The following is a 24,797-nucleotide window of genomic DNA, read 5'->3' as shown; positions in this document are numbered from 1 at the left end:
GAAGACCCGAGGCTGAGGCTTCTAATGTGATTATTACAGGTATCATCCTAATTTTCCATCAACCCATATTTGTGTTTTTTGATCCTAGATCTACATTTTCCTATGTATCTACCTATTCTGTATCTAGATTGGATTTGACTTATGATCTCATGCCCGTGCATGTATGCATTTCTACACTCATGGGTGAGCTTATGGATTAAGTGTATCGATCTTGTCTTATTTCTTTAGCCGGGTATGATACTTGGGTAGAAATGATTATTCTAGGGATGGTAGACTTTGATTTGATATTGAGTATAGATTGGCTTTCTGCTTATCATGTTATTTTTTATTATTATTCTAAGTTTATTACCTTATTGATACCTAGTGTCCCCGAGGATCTAGTGGAAGGGTATTAATGGTTCTTATCTTAGTAAAATCATCTCCTACATACGTACTCAGAGGTTGATTGATAGGGGTTGTATGTCTTATTTGGCTTTTATTCAGGATACTAGCGTTGAGTCACCTCCTATGGAGTCTATTCCCGTGGTTAAAGAGTTTGTCGATGTATTCCCTGCTGATCTTCCAAGAGATTCTTCGGATAAGGATATTGACTTCGATATTTACTTAGAGTCAGGCACTAATCCCATTTCTATTCCTTCATATCGCATAGCTCTAGCTAAGCTAAAGGAGTTGAAGGATCAATTGCAGGATTTGTTGAGTTCAGGGTTTATTCATCTTAGTGTGTCACCTTGGGGTGTAGCGGTTCTATTCGTGAAAAAGAAGGATGGGTTTATGAGGATGTGCATTAATTATTGACAGTTGAATAAGGTGACTATCAAAAGGAAATATCATCTTTCTCTCTTTGATGATTTGTTTGATTAGCTTCAAGGAGCGGCTTTCTTCTCTAAGATTGACTTGAGATCCGGGTACCATCAGATGAGGATTAGGCCATTGGATATTTCCAAAATAGCTTTTCGGACAAGTTATGGCCATTATGAGTTTTTGATTATGTCTTTTGGGATTACTAACGCCCCAACAGCATTCATGGAGCTGATGAACCGGTCTTTTATCCATATCTACACTCTTTTGTGATTTTTTTCATTGATGATATCATGGTGTATTCCAAGACAGGGAAGGACCATACTTGTCATTTGGGATCTGTGCTTCAGAAATTAAGAGAGCAGAAGTTATATGGAAAGTTCTCCAAATATGAGTTTTGGCTTGATTCGGTGGCATTTCTAGGACACGTAGTATCCAAGAAGGGTATTAGGATGGATCTTGCCAATATTAAGAAAGTTAGGGGCTATACTAGGCTATATCCCCTATTGAGATTTAGAGCTTTATGGGTTTGGCTAGTTATTATAGATTCTTCGTGCAAGGATTCTCTACTATTATGGATCCTTTGACTAGAGTGACTCAAAAGGTATTAGATTTCCATTGGTCCGATAAGTGTGAGGCAAAATTTCAAAAGCTCAAGACCTTGTTGACTTCAGCTCCTATTTTGACTTTACCCGAGAAGAGTGTAGACATCACTATTTATTGTGATGCTTTTGGTGTGGGTTTAGGTGGGCTTTTAATGCTGAAAGGGAAGGTAGTTTCCTATGCATCTAGAGAGTAAAAGTCTCATGAGAAGAACTACCCTATCCATGACTTAGAGTTAGCAGTGGTGGTGTTTGTGTTGAAGTTATGGCGTCATTACTTATATGGTGTGTATTGTGAGGTATTCACTAATCACCAGAGTCTTCAGTAAATCTTCAATCAGGGGAATCTTAACTTGAGATAGTGCAGATGGCTTGAGCTACTAAAGGACTATGACATGACTATCTTATATCACCCGATGAAGGCCAATGTGGTGACCGATGCTTTTAGAAGGAAGGCTTCTAGTATGGGGAATCTCACTGTGATTAGTGTTGAGAAGAGGACCTTGGGTAGGGATGTTCAGAGGATAGCCAACAAATTTTTCCAATAGTGGGTTTCGAATGAGAGTGGAAGGTTTATTGATTTCATTAAGGCTCGTTCTTTATTGGTTGAGCAGATTTAGGAGCGATAATTTGATGATGAGAATTTATGTCTCATTCGAGATAAGGTGTTGAAGGGTTAAGCAAAGGAGGCTAGACTTGATTCAGAGGGTGTTTTGTAGATTGATGGCAAGATTTGTATGCCTAAGGTAGGTGATCTGATTAGATTGATACTAGAGGAGGCTCAATGTTCTCTATATTATATTCATCTGGGCGCAACAAAGATGCATCATGATCTTAGTCAGCATTATTAGTGGTATGGGATGAAGAGGGACATCAAAGAGTTCATGTCCAAGTGTTTGACTAGTCAACAGGTCGAGTGTGAGCATTAGTAGCCTGGGTGTATCTCAGAGGATGCCCATTCCTACTTAGAAGTGGGAGAGGATCACCATAGACTTTATGGTGGGCTTTCCTCCCACCGTGGGTGGTTATGATTCTATATGGGTGGTTATTGATAGACTGACCAAGTCTTCCCATTTTATCCCAGTTCAGGTGAAGTACACAACGAATAAGTTAGACAAGTTGTACATCAATCAAATCATTCGGCTTCATAGTGTACCTGTGTTTATTGTTTCAGATCAAGGTTCGGTGTTTACCTTACACTTTTGGCAGGCATTACAACATGGCTTGGGTACTAGGCTTGATATGAGTACAACTTTCCACCCACAGACTAATGGCTAGTCCTAGCGGATGATTCAGGTTTTGGAAGATATGCTTTAAGTTTGTGTTATTGATTTTGGTGCCAGGTGGGACCAGCATTTTCCCTTAGCAGAGTTTACCTACAAACAACAGTTATCACTCCATCATTTAGATGGCCCCATTCGAGGCATTTTATGATAGGCGGTGTCGATCTCATATTGGGTGGTTCGACTTACCGAGATAGACTCTTTAGACATGGACTTTCTTAGAGATTCCATGGAGCAGGTTAAAATGATTCAGGATAGGCTCTTGGCAGCCCAGAGTAGGCAAAAGAGTTATGTAGATAGGAGGGTTTGACCATTGTAGTGCATGGAGGGTGACCATGTTTGGATCTGAGTGTCGCCCATAAAAGGCATAATGCGGTTCGATAGAAGGGCAAGCTTATCCCTCAGTTCATTAGCCAATTTAAGATTTTGGGGTGAGTGGGAGGTGGCTTATAGATTGGCCTTTCCACCTAGCTTATCAGTGGTGCATTCGGTGTTTCATGTTTTCATGCTCCGAAAGTATGTTATAGACGAGTCTCATGTGATCTCCCTTGATTCGATAGATTCGGGTCCAATTTTGACTTTTGAGAAAGTGCCCATAGCCATTCTTGATAGAACAGCCCATAAGCTTAGGAAAAAGGAGATAGATTAAGTAAAGGTACAATGAAGGCACCGCTCAGTCGAAGAGGCGATTTGGGATTCAGAGGATTAAATTCAGGCTCGATTTCCACAACTTTTTTAGGCTTCAGGTACTTTGTTTTACGTTGTGTTTGAGAAAGAATATAGATTTTAGTGGTGGATGATGTAATTACCCTGAAGGTCAATTTTGGTAAATTTTGTAAAATGACCATGTTACCCTTCCCAATAGTTTTCCCGAATTGTATTTGATTGAAATCCGATGTTGGTTCTTGGGTTTTCTTGAAAAGTTGAGATTTTTGATAAACTTTGAATTTTAGAGGTTCGAATGGCTCAAAAATGGTATTTGAGGTCATTTAGAGTTTCGATTTTTGGAATAAAATTCTGTCGATTCCATTAGTTCTAAAATGTTAAAATTGGTCTAGGAGAGTTGACGAAATCATATTCGAGGTTATATATCATGGATTTGAGGTGTTGAGTTGGAAATATATAAGTTTTTGGCCATAGAGTTGACTTTAGTCAACTTTTGGGGATCGGATGCTTGAAATTGAATTCCGACGACTCCATTAGATTTGGAGGGTGATTTTAGGTGTAGGAAGAGTTCATGTGTATTTTTTGAAAGCCTTGAGGGCGTTTTAGTGTTTGGAGACATGAAGTTAGTCTAGTTGCGACTTTTTGTATTTTGGGTCAAGGAGACATCAAAATTGATTTTTGATGGTTTCGTTCAGTTTGTAACTTTAAATTTATTAGGGTTGCATATATGGTTTGTGTGTACGGGATTCCAAATGAATCCTGAGGGTCATTTCGGAGAATTGGGACTAGAGGATTTTTGTTCATTCATGTCCCCCGATGAAGACCTCGCAATAGAGAGTGGATTGGTTGCGATCGCGACGCTCGCATAAGTGCGAAAGCGAAGGTCTCGGGGTTGTGAATGCTCATGAAAGCAACTGAACATCCACTTTAGTGGGGTGGCGGGGTCGCAAAAGCGACCCATTTCTCACGAAAGTGAGGGACCGCTTAAGCGAACCCTAGTTACTTAAGCGACATATAAGGGGTGTTTTGGCCTGGGTTTATGCTATTTTCACCATATTTGAACTTTGGAGCTTAGTAGGGGCTATTTGGAGAGGAAATTTTCATGGTACTTCATTGGGTAAGTTATTTTTACTCCAGTTTTCCATTTCACAATGATTAATTTTTGATTTTAACACGAATTTGACGATTTTAATGGGTGAAATGACCATTTTTCAAGAACTTTAAAACAATTCTTCAAATGTTGATTGTGACCTAATTTTAGCTGAGTTTTTGAAACCATTTTCATCGTTGAGTTCCTAAGGATATGAGGAACGTTCCCATGTAAAAATTCCCGTATTTAAACCCCATTCTCGGAATAAAAATTTGAGCCTTTAGACCTTTTTTTTTGAATTTCACATTCTTACTATTGTTGGACTTGGTTTCTGATTGTGAAACACCATTTGACTAGATTGTGGTAATTCGGAGTATATTCGGAAGGGAAAGGCTCACGTGGATTGATTCATCGCGTCTTGGTTAAGGCAAATGGACTCTTGAAACTCCGTGAATCTATTAGAATCCCAAGTTTCCCTTTGTAAATATGTTGGGGAGTAAGGGGGATGAGGTTACAAGTTGAATTAGGAAATGAATTAATCTAAATTGATCGACTGGGATAATAAAATATGGTGTGTGTTATTGTAGAGATTTGAATATTATATATTGTGATCTAGATATCTATGTGTATTTGATGAAATACTTGATAGTCTGATTATGATTGTGGATTATTTGAATTGATTATTCCTCATATTTGCATGAGCATGCTGATTGCATTTGTTCTGAAATACTGTGATGACATACACATGACGATGAGACCGAGGCCATTTTAGGTAAGAGATTATATTGCCGAGGTCACTTTCTACAGGACATTGTGTGATCCAGGTCATTTTCAGTCAGAGATTATACTGCTGAGATCACTTTTGGTGGCAGATTGTGAGATTGAGGTCATGTTTGGTCAGAGATTATATTGCTGAGGTCATTTTTGATGGAAGATTGTGAGATTGAGGTCATTTTTTGTTAGAGATTATATTGATGAGGTCATTTCCAGTTGGAGATTGTGAAATCGAGGTCATTTTTAGTCAGAGATTATATTGCTGAGGTCACTTTCGACCGAAGATTATAAGGCCGAGGTTATTTCTGGTGAGAAATTATTATGCCGAGGTCTTTACTGGCGATTTCACAAACGCATGATCATTGAGTGTGCATATACTTTTCTACAATGTGTATGTGACAGGCTTGAGGCTTAGATGTGACTTGTGAATACTTATACGTTACATCTTTTGATATTGTGTTGTGATCTGAACTTTATTGAATTGATTAGTGTGAATTGTTATAGAGGTTCGGTTAGGTTGGAAAGGAGTTTGTGTATCCTATTAGATTTACTTAGTTTGGCTAGTTAACTTGTTGTGTACCATGTTGTTTGGTAATCACCCTTGCTTTTACACTTGTGTAGGTTCTAAGCTTGGACTCTGATCACCCCGTTCTTTCTGATCATAGAGATACATATATTGGTATTCAGTGAACTCTCAAATTTCCTGTACTTTTATCTTTTACTCTATTTGAGAGTTGAAGACATATTGAGACTTGTACTTTTCATAGATTGTTCATCTCTTCCAAAAGATAGAGCTTTGCAAAATTGCACATGGTGGTTTTCTTCTTAGATTTTGATGGAGTACCGCTGATATACCTAGAAAGGGTTAGTGATTTTTCTCGACCAGCGATATATAAATTTTGGATGGAGAAAAAGACATATTGATCGAGGGTTTAATGAGAAGAAGAATGGTGAATGATATTTTTCAATGGAACACCAACAAGAAATTGAAAGTGTAAGGAAGTTTTAGAGGATTGTAGAAATTAAAGAAGTGTAAAGAAGAAGAAAAAAGGAAAGATTGTGGTTAACTAGATAGGAAGGAATAGATGTCAGGTCGGATTCTAGTTTCGATCCAACAAGAAACTTGTTGGAGATGTTTCATCTGGTTTTTCGCCAAGAAGTTTGAGACTCTTCCACTTCCCGCTTTCAAATTAATGTAAGTAACCAAAAACTGGGGGGATTATCTATATGGGAAGAAATCGATCTTATCTAGGTGGATGAATGATATGACAGCACATCAAGAGTATGATCGGTCACAATGGTCCAGTCAAGAAGAATTGGAAAATATCTTCCAAACCAGACTAGTGGATGCAACCATGTTCGAAAAGTATACAAAATATTTGCCACCTGACCCATGCCTCACTAGCACAACCTGTCTAGCTCTGAGGGTATATTTTTAAATGCACACACATAATTACACAAGATTAATTTAATATATGCTCATCAATCCATAATTCACACAAGAGGTCAAAAGTTTTGCTTTCTTGTACACAATTACAGAGTTGTTCACTTAATTAATGTAATGACCCTGATAGTCCTACTATGTAATTTTTGAAAAATGACCACTTTAGTCCTTCCGGTATTTGCTCTAAGTCATATTTGATCAGTATTAGAAGTCATTCTTTTGAAATTTTGTCAAAAACTGTGATTTTTTTAGATAAAGTTGAGTTTTAGAAGTTTAAGTTGCTTAAAAGTGGTATTCAATATCATTTAGAGTTTTGGGTATCAGAATGGAAATACATTGATTCCATTATCTTCAAAATGTAGAATTTGATCTAGGAGAGTTGACAGAGTCAAATTCTGAGCTACATCATGGATTTCAGGTCTTGAGTTGGGAATTCTAAAAATTTTGATCATAGAGTTGACTTTGGTCAACATTCGAAGTTCAGATGCTTGGAATTGAATTTCAATGAATTCATTCGATTCTAGGGATGATTTTAGGCTTGGGTAGAGTTTCTGTGTATTTTTCAGAGGCTTCGAGGGCATTTTGTTTTTTTGAGGCTTAGAGTTAGCTTGATTACGACTTGTCAAGTTTTGGATCAAGGAGACCTCGAATTCAAATTTTAATGGATCCATTCTGTCCGAAATGTTGAAATTAGTTTGGTAGTATATATGGTTTGTGTGTACGGGATTTCGAGCAAATCTTGAGGGTTAATTTGGAAACTTTGAGACTTGTGCCTTTTAGAACTTTTGTTGATATCTGGTGCAACCTTTGCTTTAGCGAAGGGAGTGTCGTAGAAGCGAACTCCCGCTTTAGTAAGAAGGCTACCACTTTAGCAAACAGGGCCACTTAAGTTAAGCAAACCACTGATAGGGAAAGCGGCCTCCATGTAAGCAATTCATGTGTTGCTTAAGCAACACCTGAAGGGTTTTGGCCAGGATTTTAGGCCATTTCTCCATTTTTATACCTTGGAGACTCATTTTGGAGATTTTAGAAGTGAATTGTTGAGGCTATTTGATTGGGTAAGTATTCTTTACCTGAAATCTACATTACCCATCCATTATATCTTTATTTTAACTTTGAATTAAGGATTTTGGACCCCAAATTTTGGGAATTTCTCTAAGAACTTTGAATTTCATAAAATGAAAATTGTGGGATGTTTGGAACTCCATTTTTGAAATGGTTTTCTCAAATGAATTCCTAATGCATTGGAGATCTTTTTATTCAAAATTTCCCGAATTTAAACCCCATTTTCAGAATCGTGTATTCGAGTCTTTTTTACCCTTTTGCCCGAGTTTCTTGATTTTTTGCTTTTAGCTTTGAAATTTGATTGTAAATAATTATTTGGGTATATTTTGGTGGTTCGTATTCGAATCGGAAAGGAAAGGCTCAAATACTTGATTGACCAGATATCTATTAAGGCAAGTGCACTTCTAAAATCCCTTAAATCTTATAGATTACTAGAACTTTCTTTTGAATATGTGTTAGGATGAAATGGAGAAGAGGTTTGGATGATAAATATGTAAAATATGCCTAACGAAGGATCGGGTTAATAAAATAACTATGTGTGCTATGGTTTGATAGGAAATGTGTAGTATTTGACTTGAACTTGACAAGAACTTGATGAAATGCTATAATAGTCTAAATGTGATTATGAAAATGATGAAATTTTTATTTGATCATTATTGATTATGAGAATTGACTTGGACAAACTTGATCACTGATTGGTATTAAATGTGATAAAAGGGGTAATAATTGGAGACTTGATAACTTATACGATGTAAATGATGTACTTGTCGATGTTATTATATTATTCATAGTGTGATGTGATTTAGATTGATATGGATTGTGTTGTGACTTTGAACACTATTATCCTCTCATTATATGTGTGAACATGCTTATTTGCATTGGTTCTTGAATACTATGATGAGATTTATTGATACTTATGCGGATGGAAAATGGATCCGGTGGATTGATACTTATGCTGATTTGAAATGTTTCCGACAGATTCATATTGAAGGAAAATAGAAATTTGTCCATATGTCCATAGTGGAGTTATTTATGAGAAATATGGGATTGGTATACACATTTGTGGTGGATACATGGTTCTTGTGAGGCCCCCATTGGTTTCGATCTATTATACAGTGGATGTGTATCATTAGGATAGACATGCATCATTCTACGTGACATCATCTTACATTGCATTGCATCTTATTTGTCATCGTGAAATTATGTATATACCCTTATGTTATGAGATTGATCTATTTGAGACTGATAAGGCTTATTTGGTGATGATAATGAGTATTGTTGATCTATTTGCTATATGAACTGTGTAGAGTAGATTGGATTGATTTTTGTACATGTTGTAGTTAAGGAGGTTCGGTTGGGATGAAAGAAGTTTAAGTATATATTAGATTAAGCTAGGAATCGGGACACCATTATTTTAGGAGACCTTATTGAGGATACTAGGTGTGTTGAAGAGTTTTACTCAGGTGCTGCAGGCATACCACAAGGGCTTAGAGACTAGAGTCAGCACACAGACCCTATAGCAGCATCAAGTTTTAGTTGCTCAGGATCAGGTGGGTCAGCTACCATTGGTTCCCGCACTAGGCATTAGTATGTAGGTTGTCCCAGATATGGTCATGACAATAGCCCATCAGTAGTGTTATGAGAGGTTTCAGAAAATGAAACCATACCATTTTTAGTGTAGTGGGAGAGAGGATGCTCATGAGTTCTTGATGTTGTGCCATGAGATTTTTGAGGAAGTGAACATGGTTGATATCCAAGGTGTTTAGTTCATCACACTCTAGCTCTGTTGTTTAGCCAGAGAGTGGTCGAGGACGTTTATGAGGTCTACACCAGTGGGATCTCATCAGTATAGTGGGGTGTTTTTTCTAGTGGTTTTGAGGATCACTTCACTCCATGGAGCGAATATGAGAAGAGTAGATTGAGATTCGAGAGTTTGACCCAAGGTGGTATATCCATTGCTGCGTATGAGGCACATTTCTATCAGTTGTCAAGGCATACCATGACATTGATCACAGATGAGGCGGAGAGAGTTTGCATGTTTGTGAGATGATTGACTTTATCTATTAGATCATATGTGTTCATATCGACCTGTGAGGGGATTTCCTTCAAGTCCATTATAAGGACCGTCAAAGAGGCAAAATTTATGTTTAGAGAGGAGTTTGGAGACCCCAACGGGACCCGTTCTAGTATTCAGTTTTTATCCACCTCGGCTAAAGGTAAGGGTTCGCATAGAGGCGGTAGTTTTTTTCAGCGCTAGACACCCATTCATGCTTTTATGTAAGCAGTCGAGAGTGGGCAGGTAGTCCAAGGATCCTAGAGTTTGGGATGAGGTATTTATGGTATTCCATCGAGTTCTTTACAACAATCCTTCTATATGAGATCTTGTTATAGTTGTGGGGATTTGAGTCATCTAATGTAATAGTTCCCTCTATAGATTCATTCCAAGACCTAACGCACTTATTCTGCAGCTCTAGAGAGAGATTTGGCATCTTTCTCTAGAGGTCGGGGTAAATCTCATACTAGTAGAGTTGGTAGAGCCTTTGGTAGTGGTGTTATGGTTCCGCATGATAAATATACGGTTCAGGTTGGTAGAGAAGATCAGTGTTATATATTTTTGGAGAGACCCAAGGCTGAGGCTTCTAATGTAATTATTACAAGTATTATCCCAATTTTGCATCGACCTGGATCTATGTTATTTGATCTTGGATCTACATTCTCCTATGTGTCTACCTATTTTACGTCTGTATTTAATTTGACTTGTGATCACATGCTCATGCCTATTCATGTTTTTACACATGTGAGTGAGCCCTTAGTGGTGGATCTAGTGTATCGATCTTGTCTTATTTCTTTAGTTGGGTATAATATTTGGGTAGAAATGATTATTCTAGGGATGGTAGACTTTGATATGATATTGGGTATGAATTGGCTTTCTCCTTATCATTCTATTCTTGATTGTTAAGCTAAGACTATTTCCTTAGCGATATCTGGTGTCCCAAGGATCGAGTGAAAGGGTACTAATGATTCTTATCTTAGTAAGGTCATCTCCTATATGCATGCTTAGAGGTTGATTGATAGGGTGTGTATATCTTATTTGGCCTTTATTCGGGATACTATCACTAAGTCACCTCTTATGAAGTCTATTCTTATGGTTAAGGAATTTGTTGATGTGTTCCCTACTGATCTTTTGGGAGTTCCTCCGGATAGGGATATTAACTTTTCTATTAACTTGGAGTCGAGCACTCAGCCTATTTCTAATTTTTCATATCACATGGCTTTAGTTGAGCTAAAGGAGTTGAAGGATCAATTGTAGGATTTGTTGAGTAAGGGGTTTATTCATCCTAGTGTGTCACCTTGGGGTGTACTGGGTCTATTTGTGAAGAAGAAAGATGGGTCTATGAGGATGTGCATTGATTATAGACGGTTTAATAAGGTGACCATCAAGAATAAATATCCTCTTCCTCACATTGATGATTTATTTGATCAACTTCCGGGAGTGGATTAGGTCACCGGATATTCCTAAAAGAGCTTTTCGAACCAGTTATGGCTATTATGAGTTTTTGGTTATGTCTTTTAGGCTGACTAACGCCCCAACAACGTTCATGGAGTTGATAAATGAGGTATTTCATCTATATCTAGACTCTTTTATGATTATTTTCATTGATGATATCTTAGTGTATTCCGATATAGAGAAGGATCATGCTTGTCATTTGAGATTGATGCTTCAAAAATTAAGAGAGCAGAAGTTATATGCGTAGTTCTCCAAATATGAGTTTTGTCTTGATTCCGTGGTATTTCTAGGACACATGGTGTCCAAGGATAGTATTAGGGTGGATCCTACCAAGATTAAGGTAGTTAGGGGATGGACCAGGCCTATATCCCCTATTGAGATTCAGAGTTTTGTGGGTTTGGCTATTTATTGTAGATGCTTTGTGCAGGGATTCTCTACTATTGTGGCTCCTTCCATTAGACTGACTTAGAAGGTAGTGGACTTCCATTAGTCCGATGAGTGTGAGGCGAGCTTAGAAAATCTTAAGGAATTATTGACTACAACTCCTATTTTGACCTTATTCGAGGAGGGTGTGGACTTCACTGTGTATTATGATGCTTCAAGAGATGGTTTAGATGGAGTGTTGATGCAGAAGGGGAAGTTAGTTGCCTATTCTTCTAGGCAATAGAAGGCTTATGAGAATAATTAGCCTACCCATGAGTTGGAGTTAGCAGCGGTGGTGTTTTGCTTGAAGCTATGGCGTCAATACTTGTAAGGCATGTATTGTGAGTATTCACCGATCACCAGAGTTTTCCATACATCTTCAATCAAAGGGATCTTAACTTGAGATAGTGTATATGGGTTAAGCTACTGAAGGACTACGACATGACTATTTTATATCATCCGGGGAAGGCCAATATGGTGGCCGATTCTTTGAGTATGAAGGCTCCTACTATGGTGGACATTTTATTACTTTCATTGAGGCTCGGTCTTATCTAGTTGAGCTGATTCAGGAGTGATAGTTTGATGATGAGAATCTATGTCTCATTAGTGACAAAGTGTTGAGGGGTTAGGTAAAAGAGGCTAAACTTGATTTAAAGGGTATTTTGAGGATTGACGGTAGGATTTGTGTGCCCAAGGTTGGTGATTCTGATAATATTTATTCTAGAGAAGGGTCATTATTCTCGATATTCTATTCATCTGAGTGCGGCAAAGATATATCATGACCTTAGCCAACAATAATGGTTGTGTGGGATGAAGAGGGACAATGCAAAGTTTGTGTCCAAGTGTTTGACTTGCCAACAGGTTAAGTGTGAGCACCAGCAGCCTGGAGGTGTGACTCAGAGGATTCCTATTCCTACTTGTAAGTGGGAGAGGATCACCATGGACTTTGTTGCCCAACCACCATGGATGGTTGTTGAAAGCCTGACTAAGTCTTCCCATTTCATTCTAGTTTAGGTAAAGTATATGGTAGAGAAACTAACCCAGTTGTACATTAGTTAGATTATTCGACTTCATGGGTTCTCGTATCTATTGTTTTGGATCGGGGTTCGTTGTTTACTTCGTATTTATTGAGGACATTGCAACATGGTTTAGATACTAGGCTTGATATGAGTACAACTTTCCACCACCAGACTAATAGGCAGTCCGAGCGGACGATTCAGGTGTTGGAGGTTATGCATTGAGCCTGCGTTATTAATTTTGGTGATAGGTGGGATCAATATTTCCCTTAGCGGAGTTTGCCTATAGTAACATTTATCACTATAGTATTCATATGGCCCCATTCGAGGCGTTGTATGGTAGAAAGTATCGATCTCCAATTGGGTGGTTTGATTCAGCTGAGATGGACTCTTTAGAAATAGAATTTCTTAGAGATGCCATGGAGCAGGTCCACATAATTCAGGGTAGGCTCTTGACAGTCAGTAGTATCCAAAAGAGTTATACAAATAGGAGGGTTCGACTATTGAAGTTATAGAGCATGATCATATTTGGCTCCAAGTGTCGCCCATGCAGGGCGTGATGCATTTTTTAAAGAAGGGCAAGCTAAACCCTTGGTTCATTGGCCCATTTTAGATTTTGGGGCGAGTGGGAAGGGTGGCTTATAGATTGGCCTTGCCACCTAGCTTATCAGTGGTGCATCCTATGTTTCATGTTTCCATGCTCCGAAAGTATGTTCCGTATAGGTCTCATATGATCTCTCTTGAATCAGTAGAATTGGGTCTAGATTTGACATTTGAGGAGGAGCCCATAGCCATTCTGGATAGGCAGGTCCGTAAGCTTAGGAACAAGGATATTGCTTCAGTGAAGGTACACTTGATTCACCTTTCAGTCAGAGAGGCGACTTGGGAGTCGGAGGATGACATGCGTGCTGATATCCCAAGCTTTTCGAGGTTCCAGGTACTTTATTTTACTTTATGTTCGAGAAATAATATGATTTTTAGTGATGGATGATGTAACGACCCTGAAAGTCATTTTTGGTAATTTCTACAAAATAATCATTTTACCCCTCCGGTACTTGCTCCGAGTCATGTTTGATTAGTATTCAAAGTCGATTTTGTGAAATTTTTGCAAAATTGAGATTTTTCAAAAAAAAGGTTGAGTTGTAGAAGCTTAAGTTGATTAAAAGTGGTATTCGATGTCGTTTAGAGTTCCAAGTGTCAGAATATAATTATCTCGATTCTATTAGCTCCAAAATATAAAATTTGGTCTAGAAGAGTTGATGGAATCATATTTGGAGCTATATCATGGATTTGAGGCCTTGAGTTGAGAATTTTTGAAATTTTGATTATAGAATTGACTTAGGTCAACATTCAAAGTTTGGATGGTCGAAATTGAATTATGATGACTCTGTTGGATTTGGGGGATTATTTTAAGCTTAGAAAGAGTTCCTGTGTATTTTTTGAAGGCTTTGAGGTCATTTTGGTCTTTTTGAAGCTTAGAGTTAGTTTGGTTGTAACTTATTGAATTTCAAGTCAAGAAAACCTCGAATTTAAATTTTGATGATTTTATTGAGTTAGGAATGTTAAAATTAGTATGGTAGCATATATGGTTTGTGTATACGGGATTTCAAACGAATCCCGATGGTCAATTCAAAAACTTTGAGACTTGTACATTTTGGGCCTTTTTCTGATATCTAGTTCAACCTTCGCTTTAGCGAAAAGAGTGCCGCGGAAGCGAACTCCCTCTTTAGCAAGAAGGTTGTTGCTTTAGTGAATAGGGCCACTTAAATGGGTTTCGCTTAAGCGAACCACTGGTCGCGAAAGCGACCTCCGTGAAAGCAACCCATGGAGTTTTTGGGTGTTTTAAGTCATTTCTCCATTTTTACACCTTGGAGACTCATTTGGGGGATTTGAGAAGTGAATTTTTGAGGCTATTTGATTGGGTAAGTGTTTTTTAACATAAAATCTACATTACCCATCCATTATATCTTGATTTTAACTTTGAATTCAAAATTTTGGACTCTTAAATTTTGGAAATTTCTTCAAGAACTTTGAATTTCTTAAAATGAGAATTGTGTGTTGTTTTGAACTTCATTTTTGAAATAATTTTCTCTAATGGATTTCTAATGGTTTGGAGATCATTTTCATCCAAAAATTTCCGGATTTAAACCCTATTTTCATAATCAAAATTTTGAAACTTTTTGATATTTTAACCCAATTTTTTTTCATTTTGGTGTTGTTATCTTTGAAATTTGATTGTGAATCACTATTTGGATAGATTATGGTATTTTGGATTCGAATCGAAAGGAAAATGATCAAATATTTGATTGATCAGATATCAATTAAGACAAGTGAATTTCTTAAACCTGTAACTCTTGTAGATTACTTGAACTTGCTTTCGAATATGTGTTGGGTGAAATGGAAATGAGGTTTGGGATGATAAATATGTGAAATATGCCTAATGAAGGATCGGGGTAATAAAATGACTATGTGTGCTATGATTTGATAAAAAATGTGTACTATTTGACTTGAACTTGACATGAACTTGATAAAATGCTATAATAGTCTAAATGTGATTATGAAATTGATGAATTTGCCATTTGATCATTATTGGTTATGGAAATTGAGTTGAACATACTTATCACCGATTGATGTTAAATTTGATAAAAGGGGTAATAAACTGGAGACTTGATGACTTATATGATGTAAACGATGTACTTGTTGATGTTGTTATATTACTAATAGTGTGACATGATTTGCATTGATATGGATTGCGTTGTGACTATAAAAACTATTATCCTCTCATTATTTATGTGAACATGCTTATTTGCATTGATTCTTGAACACTGTGATGAGACTCATTGATACTTATGCTAATGGGAAATGGTTCCAGTGGATTGATACTTATGCCTATGAAAAATAATTTCGGTGGATTCATATTAAAGAAAAATAGGGATCGGGCCACACATCCGTGGCACATGTTTGGTTGTTCTTCTATGTGATGGTTCCATGAGTGGGTCGGGTACTATGCCTGGTACAAGATATCTATCAGCTGGCTCTGAGTGTCTTGTTTATATTTTTTGACTTGAGTTATACATGTGTTATCCTATTTTACTAAGTTATAGTTATTTGTTCATATTTTGTATGATTTGGAGCTGGCCGATGATCCTAGTAGTACATTGTTGTCTTTGTGTACTGCTACTATACCTGCTTTTTTTTTATTGAGTACAGTACATATTCCAGCGGCTGCTACGCGACCTCAGTTGTGAAAGGGACATTCTCTAAATCTAAATGTGAGCTACTTCTTCCAAGCTGCCATAGATTTATCTTTCCTCTCTAGTCCATTATTCGAATATATATTTCTTTTGTTTGAGGTTGCATCTCATATTTTCAACTATATTAGATGTTTTGGTACATGACTTTCAGATTCTAGGGGGAACTATTTTCGCAATTATTTTTTTTATAACGATATTAACTATGATCCTTGGTTTTATTATTTAAGCTGTTATTCTAGATGTTTAGTTGGTTACATGCTGGCTTGGGTAATATGTTCTCCCATCGAAATATAGTGTGGGTGCCTCTTACGAAGGTTTAGGGTGTGACAATTAGAGATAAGATATATTATAAAATTATTATGCGAAAGCTCATCATATATATTGCACGAGAAACATGAAATAACATGAACTATAGTAGATATCATTTTAAATAATAATTGTGATGTAAAATTTCAAATTTAAATTGTATATTAAACAAATCTGAACTGTGAAATTAAAAATCAAACTAAAAGAATATCATCTAATTTGAAATTAAATGATATTACATAGTATTCCCTCAAAAGAATAACATACTTTTCTTTTTGGTCTGTTTAAAGAAGAATGACCCATTTTCTTTTTTGGCAATATTTTAATATCAACTTTTCAAGTGGCATATTTAAGGTCATATGATTAAAGGACATTTTGGTATATTTGTGGCAACTTTCCACAAGTTTGCCTTCTCTAATCTTTTGTCTTAAATTTTGAGTCAAGTCAAACTAGGTTATTCTTTTTGAAATAGAGGGAGTATAATTTTTTCTTCCACCGACTCAACTTATGTGGTCTTAAAAATATAGTAATAAACTAATAACTCTAAAATAAAGCAGACAAAGCAAATTAATTATTTGAATTTCAAATGCTTTTCATAATCCTACTAAAAATTGTGTCATTCTGTTTGCGACAAATTATAAAGTGATGAAAAATAAATTGCAATCACAAAAATATGAAGAGACAGGAATATTTTATTGATAAATAGTGCATGTACTAATCTGTTTGTTCCCTTGATTCTTTTCTCTAGATTTCTCCTTGATTGAAGAGTCGTCAGTGGTGTATTTCTCGAACTAGGATGATTTAAATTTGATCTTTATCGTGATTTAAGAGCCATTAGTGGTGTATTTCTCAAACTACTTGGATGATTTGAACATGATCTCCATGGAAGGATTTATTGATTTTCTTGAAGTATTTGATTATCAAGAAGAGTTTGACATATTTTCATCTCTTTATAATTATTTCACGAATTTGTGAAATTTTTGAGATGCCTTTTCAAGGGAATATAATACCCTTTATGTAGGCATAATTTAGAGTTTAGGGTAGAGTAGCCTCTAAGAACCCATACTGAAATGGGACTCGTCTTGTAGAGTGCTACAATATTTCGATGTCTAATGTCTCCTACTTCATGGCTTGTCGGAGTGTAGATTTGATGAAGCTCAAAGACGATGCTTGAAGTACTCATTCTTTCTCTGCGATTTTGTGGCTTCAGATTTGCATATTTGGTTTAGAAGAAAAGGGAAGAAAGGTAAATTTTATTTGGTCCCACTAGGCGTGCCAATTTGTTGGAATTGATGGCTCTTTAAGACATAAGCACTGTCATGTGGACTTTAAAAAAATTAAATCTTCAACATATTAAGGAAATATCTAAGTTAGGTCCAAATACATTCTTATTTGATATGACATGCAATGATCATAAATTATTATTGACCTCAATTATAGCATCAAGTTAATACCTCAAGCGTCAAGACTTGAAGTAGGGGCATTTGTAATTATTAAATTTATTCTATATAGATTTATAAATGATTTGAATAATATATATTCAAGATATATTGGTCCAAATAAATATTGTAGATTAATATAATTGGATTAATTATTTAAGTCCAATAAATATGGATTTAATGAAAATCCAAATTCATTAATTTGGGCTACAATAGATGAACCTACTTTGCTAAGCCCAATGTTATCTAATCTTGGAGGCCCATTTTTGTGTCACGTGTCAAATGAGGTGGCATTCCAAGTCAAACAAAGAAGCTAATAGGATCATGCCATGTCACTTAAATCTAATGGGCCTAAGAAAACATGTTCTTATCACTACTTTGCCATGTCACTTAAATCTGATTGGCCTAAGGGAATCATGTTCTCATCATAACTCTTCTACTCTACAATTATAAATAGGAGTCCTCATAATTTAGAAATAGCACTAGAATTCGTAAAAGAAGCCAGAAAGAGTTTGTGAAACAACGCCGTAGATTTCTCTACAAGCTACAAGTTTAAGAATTCAAGAACTCAAACATTCAAGTTCAAGAATAAGTCAAGATCAAGACCACCAGATTCAAGAACAAACTCAAAAGGCCTTGAATTCAAGTACAAGTTAAGATCACGTTCAAGAATAAGTCTAGATTAAATTAATAAAATTCAAGTCTATATCAAGTTCATTAAGTACACAAATTAAGATCAAGATCACCAGATTCAAGAACAATCTCAAAAGCTATTGAATTCAAGTGAAAGTCAAGATCAAGTTCAAGTTCAAGAACAAGTCCATATCAAGTTCATCAAATCCACAAATTAAGATCAAGACCACAAGATTCAAGAACAACCTCAAAAGCCCTTGGATTCAAGTACAAGTCAAGATCAAATTCATCGAGTTTAACCAAATTTAAGATCAAGCTCAAAAGCCTTTGAATTTATATTTGAAAAGACGAATCAAAGGATTCATAAAGATTGTAATACTTATATTTTGAAATGAATTACTATGATTGTTGTGACATTTTTTCGATCCTGATTATTATTTTATCAACGCAAATTTTATTGTCTACAAATTCAAGAACATCTCAAGGGAATCATTATCATCAGAAAAATCTTGTCTCAAATCTAACTTGGTTAGTCTATCATGACTTCCTTGTCTTGAAACGTCTGACAGGTAATAATCTTTCCACTACTTGTATTTTCTTTGTGTTGTGTCCCCCCCCCCCCCTTTGTACGTAGGCTTTAAAGGATGGTCCATGGAGAAAGTAGTCTTACGAAGCAAAGGGGTCATGAATACTCTTCCCTGCCCTAAAAAAGATTGTTTTATGATATTCTGAAGGCATAAATTTTAGAGTTGAAGACCCAAAGACATTAGGTTAATACTTCAAGTCTAGTCTTCGAAAGATTAAATATTTCTACAAGACTTCAGGCGGAGGGCATTTGTAATTTTTTAAAATTTATTAAATATAAATTTTTAAAATGAATCGGATTATATTAAATCATAAATATATTTTTTCCAAATAAATATTATGGATTAATATAATTGGGTTAATTATTGAAGTCCAATAAATATGGATTTAATTAAAGTCTAAATTAATTAATTTGGGCTATAATATATGAGCACACTTTGCTAAAACCCAATATCATGTCATTCTAGACGCTAATTATGGTGTCATGTGTCAAGTGGTGTGTCATACAAGGAAAAACAAAGACACCAATAGGATTGTCATGTCACTTAAATCTGATTGACAGAAGTAAACTTGTTCTTATCAGTACTACTCCGCCATGTCACTTAAATTTGATTGACCGTTGGGAAAACTTTTCTCATCATAACTCCTCCATTCTACAACTATAAATATGGGTCCATATAATTAAGAAAAGACACCAGAATTCTAACAAGAAGCTAGAGAGAACTCGTGGATCAAATGCCGTAGATTTATCTACAAGCGACAAGTTCAAGAATTCAAGAACTCAAGCATTCAAGCATTCAAGTTCAAGAACAACTCAAGATCAAGATCACCATATTTAAGAACAAGCTCAAAAGCCCTTAAATTCAAATACAAGTCAAAAGCCCTTGAATTCAAATACAAGTCAAGATCAAGTTCAAGAACAAGTCAAGATCAAGACAACAATATTCAAGAACAATCTCAAAGCCCTTGAATTCAAGTACAAGTCATGATCGAATCCATAAAGTTCAACAAGATTCAAGATTAAGCTTACAAGCCCTTTAATTTATATTTGAAAAAATAAATCAGAGGCTTCATAGAGATTGTAACTCTCATATTCAAAATCAAATACTATGATTATTGCGATATTTTTTTGTCTGATTATTTTTTTCTCGACGTAAATTTTATTGTCTATAAATTATAAGGTGATGAAAAATAAATTGCAATGACAAAAAATATGAAGAAACAAGAATATTTTATTAATAAATCGTGCGGATACAAATCTGTTTATTTCCTTGATTCTTCTCTCTAGATTTCTTCTTGATTCGAGGGCTGTTAATGGCATATTTCTCGAACTAGGATGACTTAGATTTGATCTCCATCTATAATATTTCAATTCTTGAGAAATTATTTTTTCATGTGAAATAACCATTTTTTCCTTCCCCTTAGTGGTTTTATGCTTTGTTTGTATTTTGAGAATGATTTGTGTTGTCTCTGATGCAATCGGGAAAGATTTTGATGATTTTGAGACTTTGGGTGGAATTTTTATGAGATAGTTGACTTTGGTTATTATTACGAGCTTTGAGCCTCTAATGGTGATTCTGTAAGTTGTATTGCATCTGAAATGTTAAGTTTGGTCTAGTAGGATGGTCGGTCAAAGTCCCGAGATGTTAGAGTTGTTTTTAGTATTTAGGCTAAAAGTTGACTTTCAGGCCTAAGAGAGGTCCATGGGGGTATTTTGTTCATAACAATATATTTTTTGGAAATCTGATGATTTCATTGACTCTAAAACATGTTTTCTGATCAATTTTCTTTATTGTTTCATGTTTATAGGCCTCTAGATGAGTTCAGAGAGTCAAAAACATATTTTGAAGGGTGGTTGTGCAAGTTGACCGCGGTCAACAGATATTTTTTGGCTCAAAATAGCCCAATTTTGGATTTCTTCTTCATTTTACTTATTTCCACCATTTACTCAATTGGAGCTTAGGAAAGATAATTTTTTAGGCAATCTTTTGAGCAAATTTGTTGGAGTAAGTATCTTTACCACTTCTAAATCATTTCCTAATAATTTCATCTTCCAAAAATATTTCAAAATCAAGATTTCAATGTGAGTTTTGAGTTTTTTCTCCAAAATTTCAAAATTAGTTATTTCATGATTTCAAACTCAATTCCTACTCAATTTTAATGGGGTTTTCAATCACGAACTCTTCATGATGTGTAGAACATGATTTTCAAGTAAAAATCCATTTTTACCTTTTTTTCCTTTCAAGATAATTTTTGGATGATTTTGACCTCGGTTCTTAAACCTTGTGATATGGGTATTGTTGAATTCCTTTTGATGAATTCTTTCCATTATAGATAGTTGGGGATCATTTCAAAGTCAATAATTTAGTATAGAGATCTGATTCGAGTGTTCGTACAAAGTTTTGGCTTTCGAGGTAGATTTGGCTGTCTTTGTTTGAGACTAGGATTGAGTATTCATTCATATGGTCTAGACTTTGGGATGGGGTCATAATGTGAATTGAGACTGTTGATTATATTATGATGTCCGTGTGGGGGCTCGATTATTACTGTGTTACTTGTGTGAGGGCTAATTTGTGCAGCTTAGCCCGTGTGGGGGCATTATTTTCTTTGAGAGCAGGTGATTCATGATTTGCCTAAGAGAGAAACTTGTAACACTATTTGACTTGTGATGCCCACGTGAGGGGTTGAGTTGGGGGAATCACACTTGAGTAATAAAATATTTTAATAAAGGGTGAACACTTATTTCAATGTATTTCCTTCCCATTACTATTCATTGAGGGTGTATATCATGTTTAGGTTGAGTTTTGAGAACTTTAAACCTTATATTACATGTTGAGTTAAATATTAGCTCCATGCCACATGTGTTGTGATGCATTCATTCTCATTCATCATATTATTGATCTTGAAAAGTTGAGAAATGTGGAAATTCTTTTTGATAAAGAAAATGTGACACATTTTTATATCCTTGACCATGAGCTAGGTGGCAAGTGGATGAGATAATGAGATTATGATTTGGTATATGGACTGTGAGTCCACCATGAGTCCTTGTCTGGAAGCCTTAGCTCGTCAGGTGTATACGACAGGTTGTGTGACAGCCTTGATTCCATTGCCAACACAAATTGCATTGCATTACTTTTTGGATTACTTGACTTATCTGATTACTAGTGATATTGAACTGTCCCTATGTGTTTACTTGACTCACGTCATTCTATATAAATTGGAAGCAACGATACTGGAATTGGAATTTTCTTGTGTAGGTGAAAGCGTTTCTTAATTTATTGTATAGGCTTGATTAATTCCTCATACTCAGTAGGTCAAACCTACTAAGTACATGTGGATTGTACTCACTCCCTACTTCTGTGTCCCTTTCTGATGCAGATCCTAGTCAGGGTATTTCGCGTGATAGCTGATCTCTCTAGTGGAGTTCACATTTTTAGATTTGTGGTGAGATCCCAGGATCTAGATCGCCACTAGTTCTATCCTTTATTTTTAGTCATTACTATTACTCAAAGACTTCTGATGTATATCGGATTTGACTTTGGTACTAGATGGTTTTTACACTTATGACATCAGGTTTTGGGATATTTTCTACATTGTCCTTCTTTTCAGTTACTTTGTGGCTGACTTCTCCATTAGAAGTGTCATACAAGTTTTACTATTAGGCTTACACATCAAATTGGGTGATGAAATATCTGTCATCATAACCTCGATTTTTGGGTCATGATAAATTAGTATCAGAATCCTTGATTCACCTGTCTCATAATTTAAAAAGCATGGTGTCTAGTACAGTCTTGCAAATTGGTGGTACACAACTGTACTTATCTTCAAAAGGCTACAAGACACTTAATAGGAAAAATTCCTTCCATTGATTTCTTTTGAGCGAGTTATTCATATCAAGTGTTGTATACCTCTAATCTATTCTTTCCTCATTTGAAGTAACGGACAGGTCCGAGAGGGAAACTCCTATTTGAGGATGATCTAGTGAGACCTCAACCGAGCCCGATTATGAGTATGAGGATGTGGAGCAACAGACTAAAGATGTGGGGAAAATGATCGGTTAGACTACGAGTGTTAGATTTCAAATTTTGTATATCCAATTAGCCCCACTTATAATTCCTTTGAGATTCGTGGCTCCACCTATTTTTGCTAGTGTAGCTATGTATGCTTTAGATCAAAAGAGTTTTGAGAGATTCTGCAGATTAGTGCCTCCCAAATTTGATGGTATAACTAGCATAAAATCTTATGACTTTTCTATTGAGTGCCAAGATAGGTTGTTCAACCAAGAGATCTTAGTGGAACATGGAGTGGCTTGCACTTTAAACCCGCTTGTAGGAGTGGTGGGAATCGGTTCTTGCTTACAGATCTGCCGGTTCTCCTATGATGGGTTGGGAGCAGTTCACTGAGGTGTTCTTTGAGAGGTTTGTGCCTTATAGCCTCCATGATCAGCTCAGGGTTGAGTTTGATAGATTGGAGCAGGGCCTCCTATTAGTATCTAAATATGAGAATCATTTTCATGAGTTATCTCATTTTGTATGTTAAGTATTCCTACAGAGTTTGAGCAGATTTGTAAGTTGGTAAATGGGGTTTTTGGTTATCTTTAGGAGGCTACAACCTCTCTTGTGCTATTGGGTAGTATATTTCAGGGTATTATTGATCATGTCAGGATTATTAAGAGTATCTGACATGCTAGAAATGATGGGGCTAAGAGGTTCTGTTGGCAGGATCAGTTCACCAATCATTCCTCCAGAGGCAGGAAGTACTTGGGTCCAGGCACCTAGGGTTATTAGGGTAGACCAGTGCATACGGCGATTCAGATTACTGATTGTACAGGTGAATCCAGGTCTAGTCAAACTAGTCATGGTGCTTCTTCGGGTTTATGAGGACATGTTGATACTTCTATTTTTCCTCCAAAGGGTTCCAGTCCTCGAGGCTGCCTTGTTTATGATGAGTTTGGGCATAAGGCAAAGGATTTTCCTAGATGTGCTTCTTCTAGTATCTAGCTCTGGTCACACGCTATTCGTTCTATGCCAGCTCTAGCAGTTTGAGGTGCTTCATAGAGTGCTAAAGGTGGCGCCAAGGGATGCCAAGGGTGAAGCTTGAGGGGTTGGTCTTGGTGGTTCGCAGACTAGTGGTGACCGTAGACTATGCTATGTTATACCAAATAGATCTGAGGCAGAGACCTTTGATGTAGTGATCACATGTATTATTCCAATTTGCCATCGTTCTACTTCGGTATTATTTGATCCCATGTCTACATACTCTTATGTGTTGACTTATTTTGATATAGGCATTGATTATGTGTGAGCCCCTTATTGTGCCTATTAGTGTTTCTACTCTAGTACATGAGTCTTTAGTGATAGATCGGGTATACCCCCATGTGTGGTGATATTTTTGGGTAGAGAGACTCGAGCAAACTTGATTTTATTAAATATGTTTGATTTTAATGAGATATTGGGAATGGAATGGTTATCTCCTATCATGAAATTCTAGATTGTTACGCCAAGATTGTGACCTTATTTTATTCTAATTTGCCTTGACTGGTGTGGATGGATACTCCAATTTTATATTCGAAGGGGTGATATCTTACATCCGTGCTTATCGTATGATGGAAAAAGGTTCCCTTTCTTAGTTGGCCTATGTACGTGACCTTACTAACAATTCATCTCCTTTATAAACCACAAAAGTGGTGAGAGAGTTCATGGATGTATTTACTATAGACTTGTTGGGTTTTCCTCCAGATCGTAATATAGATTTTGTGATTGATTTGAAGCCAATCACCAAGCCCATCTTTATTCTCCTTATCGGATGGCTTCAAAAGAATTGAAGGAGTTGAAGGAATAGTTGGAAGATTTATTTTAGAAGGAATTTATTTGACCTAGTGTTTCACCATGGGGTGCACTAGTTTCATATG

At 36.2% G+C, this 24,797-nt stretch overlaps 1 protein-coding gene across 1 annotated transcript; it reads left to right on the top strand.

Annotated features, from left to right (window-relative positions):
* Positions 1 to 12,983: 12,983 nt before the first annotated feature.
* On the top strand, positions 12,984 to 23,923 carry LOC129872465 (uncharacterized). Its single transcript, XM_055947449.1, has 5 exons — positions 12,984 to 13,127; positions 13,283 to 13,606; positions 22,265 to 22,330; positions 23,219 to 23,304; positions 23,530 to 23,923. The coding sequence occupies exons 1-5, from the start codon at positions 12,984 to 12,986 to the stop codon at positions 23,921 to 23,923; spliced, it is 1,014 nt and encodes a 337-aa protein (XP_055803424.1).
* The last annotated feature ends 874 nt before the right edge of the window (positions 23,924 to 24,797 follow it).

The sequence above is a fragment of the Solanum dulcamara genome, chromosome 11 (genome assembly GCF_947179165.1).
Source record: "Solanum dulcamara chromosome 11, daSolDulc1.2, whole genome shotgun sequence".
Lineage (NCBI taxonomy): Eukaryota > Viridiplantae > Streptophyta > Magnoliopsida > Solanales > Solanaceae > Solanum > Solanum dulcamara.
This window is presented reverse-complemented; position numbering and strand designations above follow the sequence as displayed.